The sequence below is a fragment of the Glandiceps talaboti genome, chromosome 15 (assembly GCF_964340395.1).
Source record: "Glandiceps talaboti chromosome 15, keGlaTala1.1, whole genome shotgun sequence".
Classification (NCBI taxonomy): Eukaryota; Metazoa; Hemichordata; class Enteropneusta; family Spengelidae; genus Glandiceps; species Glandiceps talaboti.
Window position 1 is genome coordinate 14,470,296 of NC_135563.1, and position 18,268 is coordinate 14,488,563.

The window sequence follows — 18,268 nt, forward strand, 5'->3', positions numbered from 1 at the left end:
TGTAGCTCTGTACATAGTGTCTGTGATGATGTGCATGAAAGGCCCTCTAAAAATGTGTGCCATTAATTCATCACCACTATTAGTACTATAAGTACCGAATACATTACTGATATACCTGTAAATGTGCATGGAGTTTGCGATGCTCTGGATGTTAAAGCAGAACAAATTTTTCAGCATTAAAAGTGACACAATTTTGCCATGATTTCTCAGTTTATTTTGTTAATATGGTGAAAGCTGTTATATAATGTGATTGTAACAACAAAAGCTGTCACCTACAGATGTGGATACAAGTGTTTAAAAAAACAATACATCACATGATCCTCTATCTCAAAATTAAATCACACATGCACAATATGGAACCGTGTCAAACACTGATCTCTCTGATTTCAAGAGATAACTTGGACAGAAACTAGTACAACAGATCTATGTGTGATGTACCTCGGTAACTTTGCGAATACATTTATAGATTGGTGAATACATCATGTACATATTAATAAGACATTACAATTGAATCGCTATACATCAAGAATTACTTACACCTGTTGAGAAAACGGATGTTATGGAAATCTCATGCGCTCAATGTACCAGGAAATATTTTCAAGATACTTCCCTCCATCAGGAAGCATTTTCATGATATTTTCCTGTTTACAGCAGACAAGTTTCAACATAGACACTTTTATAGGTATCTCAAGACGAACAATGTTCACTGCTTGATTATCAATGAGGATAGAGGAATTCTTCCTCATCAATACATATTACTCCTGTAGTTGAACACAACTGAACAGCCTCTAGAACAATTACATTTGACTTGTACAGCACAGAAAAAAGGTATTGCAGATAATCTTTTTTTTTTTTTTTTTTTTTTTTAAACATGTTTTCATACAAATGTATCTATATGCATACCACTGATGTAGAACACTGAAGATTTGATCCACCCCTGCAGGACATGTTAGCCTGAATATCAGTTACATGTACAATGTGTACATTGTGTCTGTGTACAGTAATCCCATGGTGTTGCTCATACTTTGCTATGTATAATCATACATTGTATATCATGTATTTTCTGCTATCACTACAGTAAACCATACAGCAGAAGCAGTTTCAGTGCCACTTCACTTTAAATAAAACATGACTTGGACATCATGATGTCAAATTAAGAAAAATATCATGCCGTGATATTTTTCTTAATTTGATCACAAATGTAAATCCAGCTATATCCTAAAAGCAATGTTGGACAAGTACATGTATTACATGTAAATACATTTAAATAATTTCCTGAAACATCTTCAGATTTGTTGTACAACACCACTCAATGATGTCTCTTGGCAGACTCTTTCATATAGTCTATAACTTGCTATTTGTGGCATCAAATCTCTTCTCATGTCTAGCTCAAGATGAAATGTCAAATTTAAACAGTGTCACCTTCAGTCATTAATATCTTGATGGCTTTCTTATCAATCACAGAATTCTTACCAATAATAAGTTTGCTTTATTGTGGGCAGTTACATAATGACCAAATATGGCATATTTGTCAGCTCATATATGATGGTACTTAGACATTTTTTTTACATCATTCTAACAGTTAGGGGTTTACTCATTTGCATGAGCAACATTTGGTTCATAATTTCTTGTTAGGGTAAAGAGAAATCTTGAGATTGACAGTCACAGATATACATATAGGCTCTACACTAGTTTCATACACAAGTGACATACATACGTTTATATTGAATGTCAATCAATATCACTCAATGATGTCCCTCGGCTGACAGTTTCATATATATACAGTACATAAATACATATAAATAAATTGTCATATACCTCTGGGCCTCTTCATAGCCATACAATTTGTGTTCCCTAAGGAGTACTGTTTGTGAGTGTGTAAAAAATTACAACCCAGTATGGCCTATGAGAATGTACATGCGATACACTGATCAAAATATGTTATTGAAATATCATCAAATACTAACAATGATTGAGAGAAATGCCATCCTTCATTTGACTACTATGCTCTTATCAAAGATCATCACACTTCATTTTCAGAATTACGCACTAGACTGACTTCGCTGACCCATGCCTTATGCTCACATAGGAAGTAAACATGTCGGTGTAATTAGCAAACTATTTTACATTTGTCCCAGGACAGAGGAAAACTAATCACAATATTCCGAATGATTCAAGCATCAAATATATATTTAGAAAGACCAATTAATACTATTAAGTATTAGAGATCATTTTCTCATATGATCAAGTTCTGTGTACCATTTCAGTTGTATCCAGAGTCATAGACTTCAGATATTGTCTGCATGATTTTTAAAAAATATTGTGCGATACTCATAGTGTCAGGAAAAAATGATACTACTTTTAATATCCATGTACATGTACATGTACATATATGCCAAATCATATTTATTATGGAAGTATATATTTTCAAAATCAGCTACATTTGTATTTTGGGACTACTTTTAGCACAAAAATATACTATGTTCACTGGCTACCTACACTATCACTGTTGCTATCTTTGTACATGCACTGTCCTTTGTCTACATGTATCCCTAACTCACAAACGTCTGACTTTAAATCTCACAAAAGACAAATGAAAGCATACAAAATATAATTATACTAAATTGACTACATGCCAGTAGTATCTAGGCACTGTCATTTCCCTATCCCTACAGGTCCCATGGTTGCTAGGCATACTGGTGTAAAGTGTGTTTTTTTAAATATCGTTCATTTGACTACCTACATTTTTGTTCATGTACATTCTCAATTGTTATTTTTGTAATAGGCAGTCATTTGCCTATCACTATGGGCATAGTCATGGTCGCTAGGCATAGGGGAGTCAAGTTTTTGAATGTATGGTCACTTGATTACTGCATGATACACATCACTCTTGTAATCTTTGAAATAGACACTCATTTTGCTGTTGGTATGGGCAATGCCTGACTTCACAATATTGTCCCAGACTTAGAGTTACCACCTGTCTTTGACGAATTTCGTAAAATATTAATTATGACTCACAATCAGATCAGGGGCCCAGTCTGACAATATTTTGAAGTCATGCATTCATAAACATCATGACTTCACATCTCGGAAGAAGACCCATCCCACTCACGTCACAAAATCTCACAAAAGACAAACATAAGAGTACAAAATATATACTAAATTGACTACATTCCAGTAGTATATTTCAAAAACAAATTCTGGGGAATCTCATCCACTTGAACAAGTCTATTATTTATAGTTGACTTTCATCTGTACTTTTAACTTGCCAAATTTTACTCAGGAATATTGATGATAAATATTGACACAAAGAAATTGAATTCCTTTATTTTGGGTAGACCCCCCCCCCCCCCCCCCACTAATTCTTTTATTTTGATCAACTTTCACTCTCCCCACACCTCCTTTGAAATGAAATGAAAGTTAAATTATACTGTACAAAGAGAAATCAATATGAACATAAACACTTGAACTGAGTAAAAATTTTGCTTTTGATAATCATGGCACACATGTGCTCATTGAATCATTGGGAGAGCTCAAAGTGGTGATTTTATGAAGAAAGTATAGTGCATATACTATACAGTTGATAAATCACTTATGTTATGATACAGCCATGTCCATAATATCTGTTATATATGAGATAAGGGTTTATCTTTGTTAATAAACACTGTTCAGTTTTTATGACCAATAAAGATTCCTGTATTGTGACAATGAAGGAATTATTAAAATTTGTTGAGCTTCAGTTTTCAGACATGTACTCAATAGCCATATACAGGATAGCATTGATTTAGGCAGCATGCATACAAATAACGTTTCCACATGACGTGCCTAGGCATTGTGGTAATCTATACGAACACACAAATCAATTATATCAACAAATGAAGACACATATTGCACAAGAAAGTAAAACAATGTTTTGATTTATATTTTACTTATTTAATCATAATATCTAACATCTGTTTCAACAAACGCTCACTGCAGTGTATTGATGGCGTCTCGGATTCGAAGCATATTAACTTCATACCCCAGTTAATCAACTGTGAACATATAGGATAACTGGCAACTAATTTTTAGTGTAATATCTGTCCAAACACAAAATTTTACCTATGAAAAAGAAGCTTACTCCAGTAACTGGGGCTTCAACTGCAAAGTAAACATGATAAAACAATACAATTTCCAATCATGACATAGATTTGTCAAGCAGTTTCATTCTTAAGCTTTTGATAACACTGAATTTTACAAACTTCAAGTATGTGGTGTGTGGTGTAAGAAGTAATGTCTACTAATCTATGCATACTATGAGCATTTACTTTCATGAAATACACTTCCTGAGTTCCTTTTATGAGGAGGATGTTTATGATGAATTATGAATTTGATCACTGACATTTTTGACTCCCACATGGTAAATACATTAACTTTACGGTATTGGTATCTAAATGTCAAGAAGAACACATCAGTAGTATCCATTCCTGGTAAATTGAGATTGTTGAAAGTAAACTGATCTGAAAATGATCTATTAGGAGAATGCCAAATGCTCATAATTTGTTGGGAAAATGACAAGTTATAGCTTGTACTTCATGGAAAACTATACACAGGCTTTAGCAAGCTAAAAAAAAGCCCCCCAAAAAACCCTGCAATCTTGCAGAGCTACATTTAGATAATCCGGAACAGATGAATGATCAAATATAATCCTAAGGCCTAAAAAAATAATTGTTTGGTTCCAGTTACCTGACCCCAACCTCGCTTTTCACTGCCAATCCTAAACTTCTTTTTTTTTTACAAATTCAAGAAAAAAAAAATAAAATCGCAAAAATTGTGAAGTCTCACGAGTAACAGTGGATGAAGAACCTGATCTATAATGGCTGTACATCTGATAGGAAGAAATAAACAACACAGAGACCATTGGAAAACAATGGAAAACCTGAGCTAGACACTCACACAGAAAAAAATATATAATGAAATAAAATATAAAATCTACTTGCCCCACCTATTCTAAAATTGAGCGTAATCGGAACCACACAGTTTTTTTTTATTAGGCCTACTGGCTGCACTGATATGACAGCACTGATGTAAGAACTTGGGTTTGATTTAAAAGCTTTTTTTTAAGTTTAAGTTTAGATCAGCATATTTCATTGGGTTCAAGAGTTCATGAACATAGACAGCACATAAACGCCCCACTGTTTTATTTTCCTGTAACCAAAGATGATTTACATTGTACTAAATTTTGCTATGCACACTTCAATTTCACTGACATGATCCATTAAAAAATCATTACATTGATTTGATTTCATATGTGTGCACTGCTCCAGTTTCTTCTGATAATGAATCTGATTACTTCTTAATGATTAAATTCTGATACAACCATTCCAAGTGCTACTAGTACTACACAAGGAGTTGATGGTTATATAACTAAATAATACATATACCTTGTAATCAATAAATGACTCTGTAGGCAAATTTAAAAGTCCAAACAGCATTCAATTTCAGCCAATTTTAAATGTATATGTATGTGTTAGCAAATGAACAATATGTTAGCAGACTTAATTGGTAACCATGCTCTTGCCTAAGACTTTCAAGATTTTTGACGGCACACTTTGCCAATACCATTTAAGAAAATGTAGAGTAGATGTTATGGACATAATATAGAATCTATACATGCTACAATCATATCCATCATATTATTATAGTCAAATGGATTTCTCTTGCACAGCATTCTGTTCTTACCACTGACAGCGTTAGTGCTGTTGTAGCATTAATATAAATGTGATGACGTTATTTCATCCCCACATGACTTACTTTCAAGCTGGAGGTTAAGTTTGTAATAAACTGATCAATGTGTGATAGATTACTACTGGCATGCGCTGTTCACCCTTTCCCAAGCAGGAGATTTAGCTTTCGGTACAATTTGTCCATTTGACTCGATGTGGAGAGAGAGATCAAAGAAAAGGACTACACATATAGTTACTAGACTATGAACACAGTACAGTTACTTATATGTATCATGATTTTGTACTACCCACATGTCCTTGCAAGTAGAAATAGTGATATAAATTAATAATTACACTTCAATATTACACTTCATTCCTTATCTCTGTATGTACAATGTTCATTTTAGTATTTAATAATTTAGTAATTCATATATGATCATTATGGCTTTTACTATGTGAATACAATTCATGAAATAATAATAACACTGGTCTCACATAATAGATTTGAGAAGAAATCTTTTGTGTATTATTAATAACTTAATTACTTACGTAAATTGAAATAAAAATTGACTGACAGCTACTTATCGTGTTGGTGCATTCAGCCTAAACCTATATACAGTGTAACAAATTATTTAGTCAGATCACTCTGTATACATGTACAGTTACTAGCAAAAAAATCAAGGGGCAAACTAAAACAGATTGGTTGAGTCCATGCATGCATGCACTCAACTCCAGTACCTTTTGCATTTATATAAAGTGTATCGTGTATAGCTTATACCATAGTTATCGACTAAATGGCACACTTTGTTAGCCACTTACAGATTGGGACGTTGATGTTATTAGTAAGAGCAGTCAGGCAATGATAAGTGAAGTGCCTGAATGGCCCATAATGGCTTGAGTACACATCATCTGATGTGTTGTTTTTCTTTTCAGACTAAAAGCCCACACAGAAATCTTTTCTTCATCGATGGGTATTAGAACAATAAAGGTGAAACAAAGAGATAAGACAACAACTAAATTTACATCACGAGTATCAGTAGAATCACTATAAAATTGTATAAACCAGACAGAACAGATGTTTTGATGTGATAAATACATGTACTTTAAAATTTCTGAACAGTATGTTGATATCAAGGACAAATTTCATACAACACTTTAAATTCAACCATACATGAACCTACGAGTCAACATTTATAAATACCAAGTGAATCACTCATACACGTACCGGTACATGTAGGGGTACTTTCACCTTCAAATGGTTAATGAGCAATCTATTTTTAGGAAGCGTTCAATTTTCTGCCATTTTTTTCAGAAAGTGGTGGTACATGTATGTATTTTCTACGAATTTCAATTCATGATTAAGTGAAGGCAGGAAAGTGAAATTATTGACATGAGCACTGCTGCTCCATACCAATTCTAAAATCTAATAAATTATGATTTTCTTTCATTCCATTTTGAAAATTTGATGTTTGATCTTTCCTACCTAGGTAAAATAGATTATGCAAGCCTTTTGTTTGCAGTGTTGCATTCATGTCTGTATTGTGCTACAAATGAAAGCCATTTGATCTCAGGACAACCCACTTATGTCGTCAGCACTATTAAAGGGCAAAACAGGGTTACAGATAGGCAATACATCAAACACATCCCATTCATTAGTCTGTATGGTTAACACGGTTAAATTCGGATTATGACACAAATTTTATGCCTCCATTATCTGCACAGCTTACTCATTACAGTAGTGTTCCCATGGCATAAAATATCTAGCCATTACTCTCATTTCGAAAATTGTTCTCAATGAGCTCAACGGAACAATGCATTATAACCATAACCTTTCACAGTAAGGAATGGTAATAGATGTTAAAGTACATAGAATGACTCATACACCCTGAAGCCAACTTGGTGTATGGATGACTGGTTACTGCTCAGTCTAGTCTGTGATTCTAGCTTGGAGATAATCACTGCTGAGTTTCTGAACTAGTGTCTAACAACGTGCTAATTTATTTTAAAGCATTTTTAACTGAAAGGCAAAGCCCAACAAAAGTGAAATATCTTCAGAATGTACTGATACGGAGGATACTTCCCACCCTTTTCACAGTGCATATGTACATACCATATGTATATTGTACATTTTGTATAATATATAAAGCTGTTAGTTCTACCCCAGTACACATCTACATGTATGCCTACATTTTGTATCCAGAAATAGTGAAATCAGTACGACCTAGCTCAGTAGCTGTGATATCCTTACAACATAATTGGACCATGCACTGTCTGAACAGCACAGTGTGTCATATATTGAAAAGCGAGTACTTTACTTGTCTGGTTTTGTGGTGAAATGATACAACATTCTTCACAAAACATGTACATGTATGTGTTAGTGATCCTTCTACATTACACACCTACTTTAATTGTCATTTGGAGTTTATACTTTACTTCCCTGACAAAATAACATTGTAATAATTACATTAATTCATGATATTTCAACTGAAAACAATATTACCTATTCAGATGATCATTTTGGACACAAGACTGGACATGTGCAGGTAATAACATTAACAGTGTTTATGGATTGACCCTAATGAGGTATTGTACACTTAGCTATAAGCCCATGATATGAGTGAAACTTTCCTGATTACTATAGATATCAGTACACAGTTATACAGTTGTATGCATCCATGCATGTACCAGACTTACTACATACAAAACATGTGGTATCTCAATATGGTCATGTACCTGTTTGGTTGCTATTGTGCCATTCTTACTACTGGACACCCAAAGTTGCCCTGACTACAAATTCTCAATGGGTACAATAGCTTGTATACAAGTAGACTGCATAATAACATACTGTACATAATATGACACATTAATACACTAACTGTCTAGTCAACAAATCAGCCTTCTCCAACATGCACTGACAGATTCAATGATTTTTATTTGATTATCCCCTGATACAATTTGGAACAGACGATGACAATCGCCCCAATTATATAACTATAAGTTTAAATACTTTGGCAATAATCTTGCCAAGGTGACTACTGTCTCAACAATAGTAGGCCAGGTTGTCTGGGTCTTACTATCTCTAGAATTAAGTTATCTAGGTCTAGACAGCTTCTTGAGATATTGACAAGTCTGTGCTACAAGTAACAACAATAGCAACACAGCCTCCATATCCTTACATAACACCTTAATGAACAGACTATAAAACAACAATCAGACAAACCTTTGTCTTTTAATTGTCAATCATTAGACTGAAAATTATTACTTGGAGCTAATCTACATAATCTGTTGGTAGCTACATGTACACCAGAATTGGATTCACATTCACATTGATGTTACATTGTGTCAAAATAAATCTGATTCATTTTCAGACAATGAAATTTACCCCTCTAGAATACATAGAGCACATGAAAATATGAACCTGTTGGTAGCTACACCAGAATTGGATTCATATTCACACTGATGTCACATTGTGTCAATATAAATCTGATTCATTTTCAGACAATGAAATTTAACCCTCTGGAATAGAGCACATGAAAATATGAACCTGTTGGTAGCTACACCAGAATTGGATTCATATTCATACTGATGTCACATTTTGTCAATATAAATCTGATCCCATTTTCAGACAATGAAATTTAACCCTCTGGAAAAGAGCTCACGAAAAAGCTTTATTCATAAAATAGTAAATGTGATAATAAAATCATTTTTGAATAAACACAATGTGAATACACATTTCATAATAGAAACACCTCCTCGATCATATACCAAACATATTTTATTTTCATTTATAGCTTCTCATGCACTATTTAATGGACTCATAAAAACTTTTCTGATTGATTATTATTAACAAAGTACCCTGCTACTGATTTCCTCCAAGTACAAGAGCTGTGATGAATGGAAGTAATCACTAGCGTAGACAGGTGGCACTACTTATTAAACATATGGAAGTCACCTCTACAGTGACCATCAAATGATGATGCATATATAATTGAGTAGTCAGACACACACAACAGATCACTTGGCAATTCGGTCTGTTACTGTTGACACATGGCATGGCATAAATCTCAATATACCATACTACAATGTAGATATATTAGAAATGTCTGCTTTCTGAAAATTTTTAAACATGTTGTTATCTAGCATTTAGCATGTATCATGGGGTAACGTGATGCAAGACAAGTACTGGTACATGTATTATAGTAATGACGTTTATGACCAGGATATGATTTTCTTTTTGCACTAAATTGCAGACATCATGGTAGTACAAATGTACATGTACAGCAAAATGGCCCAACTTTAGGAGGCCCATTAAACCATACTATTGGTGTCCACAAACCCCATATCCGGGACATAATGTTTTATCATACCATATGCCATATCATACTGAAAACATAACTTAAAATTCACATAAACACATAAATCAATAGTGAAAGATCATTTTAAGTTCAAAAACATAATGATATTGAGAGAAAACCAAAGCCAAATTATTCAGCGAACATATATTGATGAGCACATCACTTGCCACATGTTGGTAAAGTGTGCATGGGGGGAAGGGGGGGGGGGACATGGCAATATTGAAAATGTAATTTATTGCAGAGGTTTTCAGACTGAAAAATTCCTGTCAGATAGACCGACCAGTGCTCCAAATCGGCTCTATCATGTATGACAGTGAACTTTGTTATCTTATCAAATAATATCAATATATTGTTGGTATTTTAGTGATAACAAAACAAACTGGGGCAAAGTATCAGCATGTACCTGAATGCTGTTGTCGTAAAATGAAAGGTTAATGCTGTTGTGAACATTGTTGTCAAAAAACCAAAGGTGACATCTTTGAGGTACATGTACTGTTTGAAACACACAGCCAATTATGTTATCATTTGGTAATTACTTTTTTGTTGTGCCAGCAGCACAATATACTCTGGCCTGCGAGAATTCCTCAATATCGTCTATATCTGTTTGAACTCCCACTATTCAGTTGCCACTGGAACAAATATAAATTCAGATCAAATTTGAAAAAAAAGCCAGCTAGGGTGCAAAGATATATAGTCAAAGAGTCATTCTGTTGTTGTATTTATTTACTACTATATAAACTAGACGAAATGTTAACATACATGTACTGTACCTACATTATTCAAAATTATGTCAGAAAACATCTTGTAAAATCCAAACTAAATAGTGAGTAAACAATATGAGTATACAATGTATTTGCTATGGGCTGTATGAGGTGAAACCTAGCTATTAAAGTTCCTTGGTCACGTTACCAAGGTCCCCCATCAAAATTATGGCGTGTGGGAAACTATGGTGATTTTACCCCTTCCTGTTACTGGAGTTCCCAAACCTTCGCAAAAATACTACATACTATATGATCACTAGCACTTTAGTCATAAAAACATTGAATTGGCTTATAAATGTATTTAAAGTATAAATACAGCATTTCACAGGGAATCTGTCTATAAATAATTGTGTCACCAATAATGAATTTCTAACCCATATTTCGAAGGGACTGAGTCCCTCTTCTTCAGTGGGTCGTATTATATCAAACTATCATATTAAATTAAATAAATAAAAACCCACAAAATACAAAATAGAAATGTAAGTAGACTATAATATCATGTAGTAATACTGTAAGAACAGCATGTGGTGTGGGAAACATACATGTAAGGAGTTGATGTAAATGACAAACTACAATTTAATCATACTGAAATGAATTAATTACAATATGAAACTGAATACTAATAATTCACTTGACATGATGATTAGCAGTGAATGGGGTTCCACTATACACATTAGGCGTAAAAAAAAAATTGTGTGGTTCCGATTACATTCAATTTTAGAATTGGTGAGGTAAGTAGATTTAAAAAAAAAAAAATTGTACAGCCATTACAGATAGGAAGAACAGTTTTATATTGTCTTTATAAGTTGATGTCAGTTTCTACATCTGCTATTTCTTGCAAGACTTGATGATTTTCACGATTTTATTTATTTTTTCTTGAATGTGTAAAAAAAAGTTTAGGGCGAGTATGAAAAACTAGATGAGGTCGGGTAACCTGAACCAAACAATTTTTTTTCATTTAATAGGCCTTAGCTAGAATCAACCAGTGAATGTTTTATATATGAGTAGTTACTTTGCTCCACACATCTCTACATATCAAACAAATTTTTTTTTTTAAAGTTTGTGCACGACTTTCATACTTTCTTTGATGTCGGTAAACATGTCTGTTGATTATAGTGAGTGTAATAAATCATTACAATCAATAATATTTGACAACTGTATGTACTCAACCTAATTTCATTTCTTTTCTGTTTCTTATTAAATGATAAAAAAAATGAAATTCTAAATTTCTAATGACACTGTGGTGATAATATTACAAATGAAACCTTACATTTGAATAAGGTATGCAAAAATTTAATTTGTATATCATGCTAAAAGATTTTTTCAGTGTGAAAACTTTATTGCTCATGACAAATCAACATGTGCTTCATTTCCTAAGAAGTGGACTCCCTGATAAAATATTTACACAAAGCATTTTGAATAACTATTTTTGCATGTTTTTCTGTCAATGGAAATCTGATATGCAAATATTGGCAATATCATCAATCTTTGTGCACCCAATAAAAATCACAAAATACGAAAAAAATGAAATACAATGTACAGGGATAGTTCACACAATTGATACAATCGATTATTTAAATCTAAACAAGTACTGACTCAACCGTAAGCATACAGTACATTTGCATAAACTCCTTTCAAATTCAACTGGATTTCTTATAATACATTTGTATCATCATATAATATTGATTTTACTTGCGACTATTCAATGAATTCTAAATAACATTTCTAGATTAACAAACATGGTTACTGATGAAAAAACCTGTGATTCACTCTTGGTGCATTACATTGTCAATCAGAGGAAAGCAAGTGTACATGATAACTCACAGCAAGTCATACACTCCACCAAATACAACTGGTGGAAAAACACCGATGCCTTTCCTTGTGTCATTGCATTTGCTTGAATGACACAAGCAAAGAGAAGACTTCACACAGAGCCAAATAATGGAAAGACAATAAGCTAACTGATACAAAAACAACAGTGGATGCCTCTGATATGCATGTAGGTTGACACAATCATCATCATCATCATGTGGACGCATCCGAGATAGAGTCCACAATGTTGCGTCAGGAGTCCTTCTTCCTCAATAGACTTGGGAGGTCCACAATCTCTTGCTTGGTGTCCCTAGCAATTGTATCCATGTAGTTGAGAAGTCTTTTTCCCCTATTTGGACAGGACAATTGCAAGCAGATATCATCTGAAATGATTTGGTCCTTTGCACTGACTGACGCAGTAGCCTGCAAATCGTGCTCCTTGTTTGACACAATAATTTCATCAGTTTGTATATATCTTTCATCAGTTTGTTTATAATGTTAGTCATGCTGTTTTAGACAGAACAGTAGCAGTCAAGCTAGATTGTTATAACGGGTCATTTTATTAGTAAACAGGGTCATGGGATCTGTGATCCTGTAGTGTTTGTATTTTGACAAGTTATCAACACTAATTTAAAACATTCGTACATTGCATGTCTTTGCAGGAACATTGTCTCTCATTTCTGATTGCCATGAGCAAGCAAGTGCACCAGTGTTATTTCACAAGTTGTAATGTATTATGTATATGTACATGTGCATGTGTGCCAAGAGTAAATTTTTAATAACCATCCTCCTCATATCCCCTCCCACCCCTCCCCCCCAGCCTAATCCCTCCCATCAACACACAAACCAATATATACTCTATTATATACAGTCCAGGCATTGATGTCCTCAATTTTTATAATGCGCCAGTAAAAAAATCACAGGTGTGCTTATTACATGTAAATCCCTTCCAATAAGATCTCTTGCATGGAAGCATACTAAAAGAAAGTGCTGCAGTGTACATGTACACCAACTGTTACTGTTACATGTACATTGCAAAATGTATCCAGTTATGCAATAAATCATTGATGGTTACTGATGCAAAAACACTAATCAATTGTTTTAAGTACCCTGTCATGCTGGTATTATTCCCCTGAAGGTAATTTGCAACCTCACTTCAGGTCATACACTCCTAATGTGACACTACATTAATTTGTATACGTACAAACATAAAGAACTTCACCTACAAAATGTACCATAATTATAATAACAACATATATATTATTTACAGCGGCAACTACAAGAGAACACAGATTTTCAAGGAATGTTGTGTGAAAACATGGAAAGATTTATGTATCAAATCCTGCAGCAATCATCAGTCTTTTAATAATTGTCAATTACATCTTTGAGAAAAACAGTGTTGTCATTTTCTGGGTTTTTTGGCCATTCTGTTCTTGATATCCATTTGTTTTGATTCATTGCTTAATATATATGTCTGTATAATTATTCTATGTATTTTATGTATTTTCATATTTGTCTATGGTAACAGTAATTTCTTTACCTCGACCCTTCTGAGAAGAGTCTACATGTATAGTATGGGGAAACAGTCTATGGTACTATCTGAGTTTATTAAATAAAGTCCCTGTTCGCCACCATCTTGTAATCCCCTTTCTTTAAATCCATCTCTTCAAGCAACACACAAGCCAGTATTTGTTGAGTATAGTTCTATAGAGTAACTTTTACACATGTAGGTTTAATGCCTATATTTCTATGGCATGCAATACATGTACAGCCCAACTGAATACCACATGGAATCATATCAATTTTTCAATGTATCATTCCTTCAAACAGATGTCCTCAGGGATTTCCATATTTCCCAATTACTGCCTTAAAACGATAACCAATTCTCAGTACCTGCAATAGCATGCTAGAGGGTCAATTATAGAACAAAAAGGTTGACTTATTCTGACACACGCCTACATGTATGCTAATGTGAAGCGCGTGGGGCGGAAGTTATGGTGTCAACCAAGAAATCGAATGTTTGTTCTATTTCAGTTCAATTTATGTACACGTCACCATACACATTGTACAATATGAATATTTAGACAATACACGTATATGAACGATGAAAAAACAGGAAAATATAAAAATCAGTCTTGTAGTAGTTCTACACTCAGAGCTTACATGTATGTAATGTACACATGTAAAACCTTGTATATTTCAACTGGATCACTCAGTCTTCTTCAGCTACTACAAATATGATTCCAGAGCAAGGACACATTTTTGGTTGTAGCTAAATATTAGCATATTATCTACACACCACAGAGTACAATGATAAAGTACAAAGTACATTGTAATTTACAAACAAAAAGTACATAGCAAATTTACAGACAAAAAAGAAAGCTAGTACCAGTATGTCATAACATATTGGTAATATTTTGTCTTAGTATATAGGAACTAAGATCAGTCCATCTACAGAGTGATGTAGTTTTACTTGGTATGTAGTTGATTTTTCAGTTTTTACATAGTGTTAATTCTTTTACTGGTCCTACATGTAATTGTATGTATTCACTTGCGTATTACAAAGGTTTCAGTTTAATTACAATTTCATTCTTATATATACAAGAAATTGAACAATAATTTTTTGTCTCGCTTTCACCATTGAACCCAATGGTTTTCAATTAAGTCATTTGCATTCTACAGGAGTTCTACAATTCCCTGTACAATTCATTCTTGTAAAATGAAAGTTTTTTGACTTTCACTAACCCAGTGAATCTGGATGAAAGCGAATGACCTGAACTGTTGCTGTGTGTCCTTCCATGTATAGAATAACCTTGTTCCTAAAAACAAATACTGCAGGCATCTATTTAAACATGTCAATTAATGTAAGTGGCCAATTTTCATGTGAACTCACATTATCAGGGGTACTTTCAATGTTTACCTTTGCTTGGATAACAGTTAATCAAATTAAACCACCCTCCAGTTAACAGATACTGAGATAATAATACTTACAAACAGTCTGAGGAGAATGCACTTTCAAACTTTGCAATCTATGTTAAATTGGAGTTTGAAAGGCTAACATTTTGAAGTGGTTGATTAACCAACATTTCTAGTATCCTATTAGTACTCATTTTACTATACTGCACACTGTCCCATTCAGACAAGAGAGAGACAAACCTCAGAATTTTTGTAGTCACATTTAGTAAAGTTGTAAATGACAAGTCAACTCTATGCAATTTAAGTCAAGGATGTTTCTTTCATCTGAGCAATTCAAGCAGAACAATGACTGGGCAGCATATGGGTCAATGACAATGGGGTAGTGTGCAATGAAAGGACATGTATTTTGAGGTCTACCATGGCAGACTAGTATTACATTTGTATTTTGCATGGCAGTATACAGAAATTGTCATCAGAATCGGTTTCTGGTTCAGTGTGACCCATGATAAGGTTACTGATGACGCTGTTACAATAATACACTTTGCTATTTTACAGGGTTCATCAACAAAGAGCAATTGAGATACCATGCAAAAATACCTCCTAAAATTAGATGTACAAAATGTTTACTATATCAATAGATTTGAAATCACAAGTTCGGATGCAGAAAATTTATACTACTGCCCCTCCCCTAAAAATAAACACCACCATTACAGAATACAAATTTTGTATCTTCATAAGTGATCCCTTCTTTATTTCTTTTACTTTTATATACATGTAATCCAGTGTATTCTGCTTCATCATCTATTTCAATGATTTGAAATTTCGGTTGATCAGTTTTCCAATACCTTGATAACTATTCACATTATACTTAGCTAGACAGCCCTGGACAGATAACAGGAACATATATTTACATGATTGAGGGGTTTATCTGCATTAAAAATTCCTAAGGCCGAATAAAAAAAATTTTTGGTTCCAGTTACCCAACCCCCACCTAGTTTTTCACGCCGACCTTAAACCTTTTTCAAGTATTTGAAAAAAAATAAAATAAAATCGTGAAAATCGTGAAGTCTCGCAAGAAATAGTGGATGCGGAAACTGACTATTCTTCCAACCTGTAATGGCTGTACATTTGATAGGAAGAAATAAACAACACAGAGACCATTTGGAAAACAATGGAAACCCTGAACTAAACACACACATATGAAAAAAATATATATATATAATAAAATAAAATGAAAAATCTACCTATCCCACCTATTTCAAAATTGAATGTAATCGGAACCACACAATTTTTTTTTATGCCTACTCATAAGTAGATCTGAAAAATATTTTATAAATAGGATTTACTCTTTCATCCAGATCATGATGACACCAAAAACAGCATGACTGTTGCTACTGACTACTTCATATACCATTTGTTCTCTTAGTATAAATCATACTAATTTTTATTTTAATATCAATATTATTTATCTTAAATTTTCACCTCTTTTAATTCAAAAACAATTTTTTATTTAAGTCAGCAGGTATCTTGAAACTTCCAAACCTGTGAACACTAGATAGTATTTCCCATGTTGCCGTCAGTAACTCGTACTGGAAGTGTGTGTGGAGTGAATACCCAGTGCCTATAATTCAATTACAAAACTACGTGTGTTTTTTTTTTTAAAACAGTTATAGTTAAAAGCATAAATCCGCTTACCTGACAGAAATCTATACTATCAATGATAGCATTCATTTCTTCAGAGTACCAGTCCAAACTGATAACTAAAAGTGCTTCGTTGATTCGCGGCACTGTTTTCATTGAATTCACTAAATACTGCAAATATTCATGTCTTTCGTGTCCCTGTACAACTATAACAACACTGTCTTCGGGTCTGGAGGGAAATTTATCACGATTGTGAATATATTGCCTATGGTTGACATCCAACATTGCTTCTTTAATCTCGTCAAGATTAGTAAGGCTTACTTTAGCTCGCGTCCATTTTTGAGATATTATATCTCCATTTCCAAATTTTAGTACTGTGTCGTTTTGTGTTTTCCCCGACGTCCTGTCAGAGGAAGAGTTAGTCCTTACGACCTTAGGTAGTGTTGTCCTCGCAAGAATTTTTCCTTGTGCTACGTCAATCGGTTCCGCATCATTGTTCACCCGTTGTGTGTCCTGTACCTGTATGTGTGTAATTGGATCCTCGACATGTTTCCCTTCATATACGGGGTGTCCCTGAGGTCGTCTAGATCGATGGTTTGTCTCTTCATTTGACACAACTATATACAGACTTACTGTCACTACACACACAAGAAGCAGTAGCAATTTGAAAACTCGAAATGGTCGCATTTCATGATCTATCACAGGCAACTATAACTGAAAGCGTCCTGTGCGTACATTAAAGGGTTTGTATATCAAACATACCGTTTTTCCAGTCACTGATCGTACTTTTTCTTATAGAAAACGTCAAAATACACTCTTTCCCATTGAAATGTGATCTGAGCGAGAAAGTTGCTGTACTGAACATCTGTTCAACGCCTCTACTACGCCGACGGTCTGTAGCACTCTCACGCGCATGTCTACTACGGTGACAGCTCCCCTAACCATACCATTATTCTGTCACAATATGCGGTCTGTACGGCTTCCTATCTTAAAAAAATATATTTTAGTAATAATATATAAGTTCCTCGTTGGTAGACTATGTATAAAGTAATGAAGCGCGCCTTATTTTATTTCCAAA

The 18,268-nt window shown here is 33.8% G+C and overlaps 2 protein-coding genes across 2 annotated transcripts in view; both read right to left on the reverse strand.

The window, feature by feature from the left end:
* The window catches only part of LOC144446743 (alpha-1,6-mannosyl-glycoprotein 2-beta-N-acetylglucosaminyltransferase-like), a 45,104-nt gene extending 27,083 nt beyond the window's left edge, over window positions 1-18,021 (reverse strand). The window contains exon 1 of the mRNA XM_078136568.1: window positions 17,245-18,021. Within this exon, the coding sequence (XP_077992694.1) occupies window positions 17,245-17,877 (633 nt within the window). The 5' untranslated portion in view covers window positions 17,878-18,021. The remainder of the gene's footprint in view (window positions 1-17,244) is intronic.
* Window positions 1-18,268, reverse strand: part of LOC144446975 (deoxynucleoside triphosphate triphosphohydrolase SAMHD1-like) — a 367,634-nt gene that overhangs the window by 168,905 nt on the left and 180,461 nt on the right. The window lies entirely within an intron of this gene.